At 43.4% G+C, this 10,235-nt stretch overlaps 1 protein-coding gene across 1 annotated transcript; it reads right to left on the bottom strand.

The window, feature by feature from the left end:
* Positions 1-6,166: 6,166 nt before the first annotated feature.
* Positions 6,167-8,418, bottom strand: EPDR1 (ependymin related 1; the record flags this gene model as incomplete). Its single annotated transcript, XM_010014638.1, has 2 exons — positions 6,167-6,438; positions 8,208-8,418. Coding segments are annotated over 2 exons (402 nt in total), but the record flags the coding sequence as incomplete, so codon positions are not given.
* Between the last annotated feature and the right edge of the window lie 1,817 nt (positions 8,419-10,235).

The following is a 10,235-nucleotide window of genomic DNA, read 5'->3' as shown; positions in this document are numbered from 1 at the left end:
ACTTCCGTGAAGTGAACCTGAAAGGTCAAATCCACCCAAAGCCCTCAAAAGCCCTGAGCGGGTCCCCATGAGGGCCACTGGGTATTGAGTCCATGTGAGCAAACCCAGTGGGTGCTCTGTGTGGCTGCTCAGGGCTTTCAGGGATTTGTATTGCCTGAGAAGGAATGCTGATGTTTAGGAACCTCTAAATTTGGATTTGGTCCCCCCATCTTTTCTGTATACCCATAAACAGGCTGAGAAGGGGCAGGCAAAGATGGTTCTCTATCACCTCCCTTCTTTTTCCTTTCGTTTTTCCCTTTTATCTGGGTTATGTTGCCTGGTTCCTGGGCTACCGCTCTGTTGGCATACTTTAATTTTGCCTCCTCTCACTTCTTGTTTTCACTTTGCTCTTTATTGCTGTTTTTCTCCCACTGTCACCTACAAGGAACACAATCCTTACAGATTCCTGATTGGGGTTTCCAGTGTAGGATGTCCCACCAGTCTGAAACAGGGAAACAGGCATCAGTTTGGGTAAGCTTTCCCCCACGATAAAGGACACTGCTGGTTGCTCATAGTCTGCTCTGTGCTCAAGCAAGAACATTCAGCTAAAGAAGAATCACGACAGATCCTGAGCTGGCAGAAAATACCATCTTCCTTTGGAAATCTGCAGAGTACTGAGCGTTTGTAGGAAGAGGCACTGTCTTTCATCAGCTCAAGTGGTATGGCTGGGAAAAGAAGCGAACTTCAGGCAAAAGCCCCTCTTCAAGCCCACAACAGAAGCAGCTTCTTTGAAAGCTGAATGCCAGTTGAGAGTAGTTATTCAGAGTTCAATCCTTCTGACAAGCTGCATTATTTATTTCCTTTCAAGTAGAAGTTCTAAGGATGAAAAACTTCAGCTTAAAGCTACAGATTGCTTTATAGATACAGCTTTTGTTTCCTTACAAGTCTCTGAACTTTGTACATACCATTTATTTAATTCAAAAGTCAACATTTTCTGCCAGTAACTAAGTTTTACGTAATTTCTGTAGAAGCATGCTGGGAGAGAACATCTGGTTTTCTGCCCCTCTATGAAGCAACATAGTGAGCTATGGTCACACACACAGTATTAGTACGGCATATTACTTTAATAAAGTAAATGCAATCCAGGCTGCCCAGCATAACTCCTGATTTTCTTCTGGAGAGGTGTGGGGTATTTCTTGGGGTAAAGTGTCTATACCCTCTCCAGAGCTCCCTCTGGTACTTGGTAGTCACTTGGGCCATCAGTAACAGGATCTCTGCTGTCACTCATCATTGCTTTCAGTATTTCCACCCCTTGTGCTCTTACCACAAGCAGCATCAGAAGCATCTATTGCTATACAAGTTGCTAAGTATGAGATACTGCAGCAATAAACAAGGATCACTACTTGGCAAAACAACAGTGGCAAGAAGACCCAAGCTCAGTATTCCAACGAAAAAGACCCCAACTCTGAAGCAACCATATGAAGAATGGCACGGTGGTGGGACAAGGGGGAGGGCTTTTCCCACACCTTTGCAAGCCTTATAGGAAAGTGGAAAAGACCCAGTAGCTGTGGGGAGAGCAAGGTCCCTGCTAAACCCTTGCTTGTCCTGGGGAGTGAGGATGGAGAGGGGACAGTGGGGACAGACTGAGGAGCACTGTGGCTGCCCAAACAAGTCCGTGCCAGCCAGGCTGGGACGGCAGCGGAGGGGCGATGGGAGCGGGCATGCCTTCTCCGCCAAAAACCAGACTGTGTCCCTGGCCTGGCCTGGCCTGAGGGATAATTTTAGTGCCGAGGGTGAAGCCCAACCCTCCCCTTCAGCGTGACACGGGCTGTAACGCAGAGCTGGCAACGCGGCTGTGCTGCTTCAGGAACGTCAGAGCTGTTTATCAGCGCTGGGCAAGCGTGGGAAAAAGCCCAGTGGGGAGCAGGGTGAGCCCAGCAGGCTTCCCTTGCCTTTCCTCTCCTTCCTTTTGCTGCCGGGCCCCTTCGCATGGCGTCAGCAGAGCCTGAGCTGAGCCCAATTAATGGTGACGGCCGGGTGCTGAGCGCAGGAGCAACAACCCCGTGCACGGAGCGGGCCCGCAGGGGTGCAAAGGGTAAGCCCACACGTATAACACACACGCAGAGCCTGATTACACGCTGTAAGGCAGAGGCTGGGAACCCTCCGTGACATCTGTGCTACTGCAGCAATGCCTCCAGGGCCCTGTGAGCCCCACTGGCTGAGGCAGTGATGTTGGCTGGGAGCAATCACAGTCAAGAAAACAAGGGCAAGTGGAAAGCAGAATTACTGTATAGCCATATCAAGCCACATGGGTCTTTACCCTGGAGCATGTTAAACCAATATGCCCTCAAAGTAACAGCAGGAAAATCAGTAAAGTTTGGAAATATACCCCAGCAGCTCCATTGTTATCCTACATATCTGTCACTGTCTTCTGAGACCACTCACTGGATCAGAGTCTCTGATCATAACGAGACTCTGGATCTCATTATGACGAGTCTCACTGGATCACACGCTTTTCTTCCTCTCCCCTTACAAAGCAATAAATGATCAGAAGTGTCTGAAGAGCCTTCCAAGCTTGCTTTGTTCCTATGTGTAAGTGCAGACACGAAGATTAAATCTGTATGTGCCCAGGTCCATGCCATGCGTGCAGCCTCCTGAAAAGGTAGCTCCTCTGGATCTTTAGAACCAAGAACCTCTGTCTTTTTGTGGTAGTGCTCTTTTGAAATCTTTCTTCCTCATGTCTAAGGAGCAGGCAACTACCTGATGATTTCCTGATGTGCCTTTCTGTCACATGGGAAGGTCCTGAAGCTTGTATCCAGAACCAGTTTGTGGCTGAGGATGCAGGATGTGATGCAGGAGGTGCAGGATGTGATGCAGGAGGTGCAGTTGTGATGCAGGAGCCATGCCAAGACCTCTCTCATTGACTGGGATTTCAGGGCACCAGCAATTGCACCTGAACCAATGCTGCTTCCACTGTTGGTTGCTTACCAACATTGTATGTTGCTCACATTTGGTTATGGCTGGCACCATTCTTGCACTTGAGAGAAGACTGCTGGCAAAATTAAGGAAGTCAGGTCCAGAGCAGATCCATCAGGTATTCAGGTGCTGAACTTCTACTGAAATAATGCAAGTAAAGGTTGTACATGCTCTTTTGGAAGTGGGCTCCACTGACATTAGAAAGTAAGGGGTGGTGGGAAAAGAGATGAAAGGCTGCAAGGAGTAAGTGTGAGTACTAGAATGAAATGAACTTCAAGGTGGAAAACAATCCACTTTCATTAGAGCATCCCAAAATAAGAATATTGTATTGCTTAAGAGACTTCTTGGCTAAAATTTACTGTCACTATGGATTATTGTATTTCTTCCTGCATTCTTCATGAAAGTTGGCATGCCCTGGTAAATGGCAGCACTTCCATGGTGTGTAGCATGGCCTGAGGCAGCAAAATCTGGCCCTAATACTAGAGTTAAGCAAACTGTTAAAATAGGAACTGAACCAAATGCCCTGATCTCCTCCCCAAACTCAAACTAAACCTGTTTTGAGGTTCAGGAATGTTTGGTTAACTCTAAATAAAACAATGTTGTGTTTCTACACATCCTGCTTTCAGCAATGCCTCCAAGCAGGAACACAAAAATATGGCAGGCAGGTCTGTGTTTGCACTGCTTCTGGCCCAGCTGAAACCAGGAAGGACTGGAAGTCTCACAAAACCAGCTTTGTCTCAGACTACCCAGCTCCCCGGGTCTGCCACTGTTACAATGCAATACAACTCATGTACATAGGGATTTACTATTGATTTTATATTAGATAATTGTGATAAACAAATTCCCCAGGCTATCAGATGTATGAAAACCCCATTTTCACATCGCGGCAGCAGCACACAGTCTGGGTACTTTAAAGTCCTTTTATGCTCATCCTTATGGAGTCACTGGCACAGTCGCATGAAGACAAGATGTCTCTTGTGGTACATGACAACAAGCCGCAGCAAAGGACAACAAAGATAACGAACCATACCCATTTTGTGCTTCGTATTTGGTTCAGGGCTAATTTAAAACACGTAATCCCAAAACTTGCTGTTTGACATCTCTTTGACAACTCTCTTTATTGAATCTGCAAAGCATAAACATGAAGACAACAGGATTCTTCAGAGGTGCATACTTAGCCATGTAAAATTGCTCTGTTCTCTGTACCAGACTTTTGCAAATTCATATTAATGGAACATTTAGTGTTATTGCTAGAAATGGTATCACTGTCAGCAAAACATAATACAAACACCCTGATTACTCAGCTATCTGCTGTACCACAACAAAGTCATCCCAAGCGAGGCAGTACCACAGCTTCATGTTTGCTAGCCAGATTTATTATATTTTCCAGATTCCAGCAAGACACAGATATTAAGAAATGTGTGTTAATCACTGCCCTAATGAGAACAATATGCACTTAGCATTTGGGTTGTCACAAAAAATACAGAAGGCGAGCACAGACTAACTGCACTCTAAATCCAAGGAAACCCAACCTTTCTTTCCGCTAGCAAGTTTCGGTGGAATCGTCATGTCCAGGGGAAAAGTTCTAATCAGCTACCTAGATTTTAGCAGTTATGTGTATATGCTTTCATTAGGCACAAGGCAAAGTGAAATGCCATTCTGACCACAGCTGTGAAAGCAAAATAACTGCTGTACCACTTGCTCACGTACGAGAAGCTATGAGCATATAAAGCACTAAAAGCCTTGCCCAGCATCTCTTCTCCAGAGACACTGAAGCTCCCAGTGTGGCACTGTTACAGTCAGACAACTTCTGGAGCAAACAAGTACCCTGCATGGGTAAGAGGACAAGAATATGGCTTTAAACACATTTGCAAACAATAACTAAAAGGCATGCCTAGACTTACAGAATAAGCCAATTCATTTCATTTCGTAAAACAGCAAAACCCATCACCATTCCACACTTCTGAGGGCCTGAAGGTGCACAAAGATTTGGTTTGAGTTTTCTAAAGCAAAAGAAAACAAGCTTTTTTTGGTTAGTTATTTATTCACCTTAAAGAAACTTTCACTCTGCCCACCAGAAAAGGATGCAGAGTTAATAAACGAGGTTTGAGATGCTGATGGAGCAGCAAACAAGGCAGGCATCAATGGAGTGGGAGCAAAAGGAAGCAAGATTGTCATTTCTGCTTGGATTGTGGTAGCTTAGGGGACATCCAAAACTTCTCCCTCTGCCTCTCATTCCTCCTCCCAGCTCCCCACACTAGTCGCACAGCTCCATCTTTCACTCCATCTGCATCACCAGGCACTGTGTGAACATTGATTTAGCCTTTACTAATTACACACTAAGAACGGCTTTTTTTCACTTCTACCTGGAATTATAGAGGTGGTTTTGTACTCTTTTGAGTATAGAAACTTTTGAAAACACTTACAAAAGATTAAAGCCATTTAGAAGGCGGTACCTCTCGATCTCTTTGCATAGGTTAAAACTAGTATTGTCTTGAAAAGTGAGTGCTGAAGTAAAATGTGACTGAAAAATGTTCCATCGCACCCTCATGGAACACCGAAAGTGCCATAAATGCAAGAAAACTTTGGCTTCCTTTTTTTGGGGTGTACCCCTCCCTCCTTCCCTTCCTTTCACACCATTATCCCAAGAACCAGACAAGTATTTTTTGCATGTCAGCTAGCATTACATGAATAGAGTTACTCCAGTTTCTCTTCAGAAAGAAAGCATCAGCTCAGACATTGGACTTTCTGATGGGCAGAAAATAACAGACACGAATCAGACCTAAACCAGCAGAAGAGATTTCCACACTTTTGATGTGCATTGTTTAAAACAGGGTATTTCTCAGTTAGGGATGAGGTCTTAACCAGAGCATATTTCCACTTCCCTCAAATCCCCAGAAGTAACAACAACAACAACAACAAAATCTAGCTCTTCCTTTTAATGTTCCCATTATTGCAGTCTGCTTAAGCTTTGTCTTCCTGAAAAAATAAATAACCAAACCTTCACAAAAGGAAAATCAGCCACAGCTTAAATAAATACTATCTATAAATATTATCTTAGTGGTGACTGTACAATACTGCAAGTGCATCACTGAACAGATTGACGTGATGAAAGAGAACTTCTGTGTTACATATTTCACTCAGTTCAAGGTTTATGTTCTCTTTCAAGTGAAAACTTGTAATTCCCAGAAGAGCCACAATAAGCTTGAAGAATGCGGTTAGATGTCAGGAGCTACTAATAAACCATCCTCTTGGCTAATACGTGTTTGCCAGGGGCAGCCAGAGTCCATTATCAGCATTCACCTTCCATCTTCTTGGGCTGGGCTGTCTGGCAGGTGCTGGGTGGGGTGAACACCGAGGGGTCAGCAATGCCCAACTGTAGATCAAAAAAGCGAGTGGAGGTCGTCACGCTGTAGTTCTTCGTGTAGGTTTCCTGTACAGGGTAACAGTCTGCCACCGTGTAAACGCCAACCCACGATTCCACTGTAACCAGGCAGAAACAGGACTACTTTAGATGACACGAATGAATGAGTGAATGAATGAAGAATGAATGAATGAATGGATGGATGGATGTGTCACACTGACATCAGTCAAAAAAGTGGCCGTTCCTCAATCAAAGCCTATAGGCTGGAACTGCCCATGGTTTTGCCCACATGCATGGCAACACCAACAAAGGCCACAAAACTGGCATAATTTGGACACCACAATGATCTTAAACCTGAACATGTTGGTGTCAAGCACATTTGAAATCATGGTATTGTCATGGCATTGGTATGTCACCTCTCAAGTATACCTCTGCTGAAGGACTGTCACTTCTGCTTAGTCCCAAGTTCAGCTGAGTTCTGCAACACCCTGATTTCTCTCATCTCTCGTGCCACTTTTATGTCAGCACTTACTCACCTCACCAGTAAAGCTATCAAAAGCTCTGTTTTACTGGGAGGCAAATTTTGGTGCCATCAGCTTGGGTATCACAGGGACATTTCACCTTACACTCTGTTATTGACAACATTCTCATCTAAGTGAGTTTGGTTTTGAATATCCAGAAGTGGAGACTTCTTGTCCTTAACAAGTCTTTTATCAGAATTTTGAATAAAAAACTGAGGTAAAATCAAGGTAGCCCCTATCTCCACTGAAACCTTTATCACTTTAACAGAAATGTGGTTTCCAGAATCCAATCCCATACTAACTGAAAGGTGGATGACGAGACAACTTGAAGACATTACTTTTATGAATGATCATACAGAAAAGCACTGGAGACACAAAACAGTACAGGATAAAAATCGCACATCATTAACTGAATGTGTCTGGATACTAAGTTCCATAAAAGTTCCAAAAATACCGGATCTGAAAAACAAAATTCTTGGAGTAAGTGATAATTTGCCTCTTGTGGAATAGCAGAGGATATAGAGACCTACTTACAAAGGTCTGATGACCTTATCCTTCATTTTCTACTTCATTCTTTCTATTTATATTCAAGAAAAAGAATCTTTTCCCCTGGCTAAATGGTCAGGTTCATAACCAGCCTACGTATTAGGTATCTATAACTGTCAGTTTTGCATTAGCTGAATAGTGCCATTAATTTCATGTGGAGTTTAAAATTCTTTTTATAGTTTTCTGGGTCATCAGTAAAACACAGATGAAATTGAAGCCGATGTGCTAACAAACTGCTGTGCCTCCAAAATAGGGTACCTAGGGTACCCTGCAAAATTCAGGCTACTTTCTTTCATGATGCAGGTGTTCAGCTGCCAAGTGCTGATGCTTCTTACATCATAACAAATAACAAAACTTAAGTGAATGTTAAGGATGTCCATTGCTGCAGAACCATGTATTGGATGTATTCTACAGTGACATTTGATAGTAGTGTGTAGACATACACATTGACACCTGCTTTGTTTCTATTATGCCCACTCTAGTTTGAGTGTGCTCCTAATTACACTACCAATTCTTCTGTAGATAAATTTTGGATACAGGCTGCTGCAAGCAGAAGCAAAATGATGCTGTTCCATGCCAAAATCTGTATGACATGAACTAAAATACATTCAAGTCCCTTGACCATATGTGATCCTGCTGAGATATAAAATACTCTCTTAATAAAAAACATTGATAATAAAATTATACACTGTGCACAAGATATATTTGTTATTTCTTCCAGCAAGCATTATAGAAACCTGGAAAGCTGGGGTGAGACGTATTTTTCCCTGGGTAGCAGAGACAATGACTATTATTAAGAGGAAACAAAAACATGCACATACGTTTCCTGGCTGGTTTTCTGTCAGACCATTCCTGTACCATAATTTTGTCTCCAGGTCCCCCAATGTAGTACTGATCTTCGTAAGTTGAATTGGCAGGAATATCATACGGATCCCATGGCTCTGTCAGAGCAACCTTCGAGCAGAGCTTTGTAACTTGCTCAATCTGAAACATCACTGCATCTTTGTAGAGGAATATATACTCAAAGAATCTGAAACAGTAGGAAAAAAGCAGTTAATATATATAGTCCTTTTCTATACTAAGCAAGGAGCATTGCTGGTAAGTGAGCTTGCCTTTGACTTCTCAGTTTAAGTCCATTTCCACTTGCATTAAACTTTGCCACTTGGAGAAAGGCTAACCAGTTGGGCTGAAATTTCCCATGCTGAACGTTTGCCTCAGCTGACTCCTTCCAAAACAAATAAACCAGGCTGAACTGGTTCAGCCATTTCTGAGAACAACAGAACAACTCTTCTGAGAACATCTGAGAGAAAAAACATGTTATTATTCCTAGTTTTGTTATGTTTTTTAATAACAGTTTCATTAAAAAGCTCTTGTGCCTCCATGTTTTGGAGAAAGCACTTGAAATTTGGCAGGGGAAAAGTTTTTATTAAAAGTTGCCCAGATTTGGCCAAGTTATAAGCCTTTGAAAATAATCCGCTTGCATAGGCTGCTTAGATTCAATTCCCTGTGATTGGGGTAGAGCCTTTCTCTATGCTGGTTAGATATGGTACCTGCCACCCTCACAGATGCTCCTCCATGGCAACAAATGTAGCTTAGAGGGATGTGCCAGTCATGGGGCAAAGACATGGACCAAGTGTACAACTGATTGGCTTCTCCCTCCTAACGGCAAAGTTTCTCTCTGGAAGCCACCAGATTCAAGAAGTAGCGAAAGGAGAAAGCAGAGGAGCAGAACAGTGAGGCAGAGATAGGGAGATGTGTGGAGATCAATGAGCCCCAGAGGCCAGAATGGGAGGTCCACAAAATGGGTAGCTAATAACAATTTATAAACAATCTTTTATAGAATATGAAGTGACCAAGCCCTGCTCTCTGAGGAGAGATAATAAACATCTTCATGGACATTTTTGTCTACTTACTAGTTCTAGCGATTGTGTGTACCACAAACACTGCAGCCTTGCTTCCATACCTATAAAAAGGAGGTGGCATGGTCCCTACCTTACAACTGGTGGTAGAAACAGAGAGAAACTGTAATCAAAATTAACAGAAGTATCAGCTGGTACCAGCACAGAAACACCGGAAGCCTAACTTCTCCAGGACCAGAAGCCTAACTTCTCCAGGACACTTGGCATTATACATCAGACGATGAGTAGTTCAAAGCACAACCCAAACCATCTTTACGTGTGCTCTGCACCTTTTGCAAAGGATAGCCAGGAGCTGCTCTCTAAAGCCCCAAAACCTGTGCACTCACTATTAGAGGCTTTCTGTGAATATCTCAGCTCAAGTATTTGGCTACAGTTCACTGTTATACAGTGACTCTAGAGAAAAGGTAGGCATGGTATTAATCCCCTTGAATAGTTTCATCTTGCCTATCTGTATAACAGTGTCTCTTTCCATCTGTAATTCCTGTGCCATCAGCAAGACAGGAGGAAGCTGGTGGAAAACACTGCGCAATTGCCTAATCCATGTAACTGAAGAGATGATGCACAAAACCAAGAGGGGACCTTCTCTGTGGTCTTTCCCAACTCTTGCATGTTTCTCTTCGCAGTCTTCACATTCTTTTGGGGAGGATGTAAATTTACATGAAATAGGGCCGACAACAAAACAATTTACAGTTTTAACTGTTGAGCTACACAATTGCATGGGACAGGAATCACTTCACCCGCCACTGACACAGCAGCCTTTAAAGGCTGCACTAGGAGAAGGGTTAAAAAGCATGGTTAAAAGCATCTGAGCAACGTTGCCACCACTGTTTGAGAGGATCATCTATACAGCATGTGTGGAAACACAGGCAGGCTAAACAGTGCTAGCCAAACTGAACAATGAGGAAGTATGCAAAAGGGGACAAGGAGGCC

This window comes from Nestor notabilis, unplaced genomic scaffold (genome assembly GCF_000696875.1).
Source record: "Nestor notabilis isolate BGI_N333 unplaced genomic scaffold, ASM69687v1 scaffold5845, whole genome shotgun sequence".
NCBI classification, from domain to species: domain Eukaryota; kingdom Metazoa; phylum Chordata; class Aves; order Psittaciformes; family Psittacidae; genus Nestor; species Nestor notabilis.
Note: the sequence above shows the minus strand (reverse complement) of the source record. Positions and strands in the feature narration are given on the sequence as shown.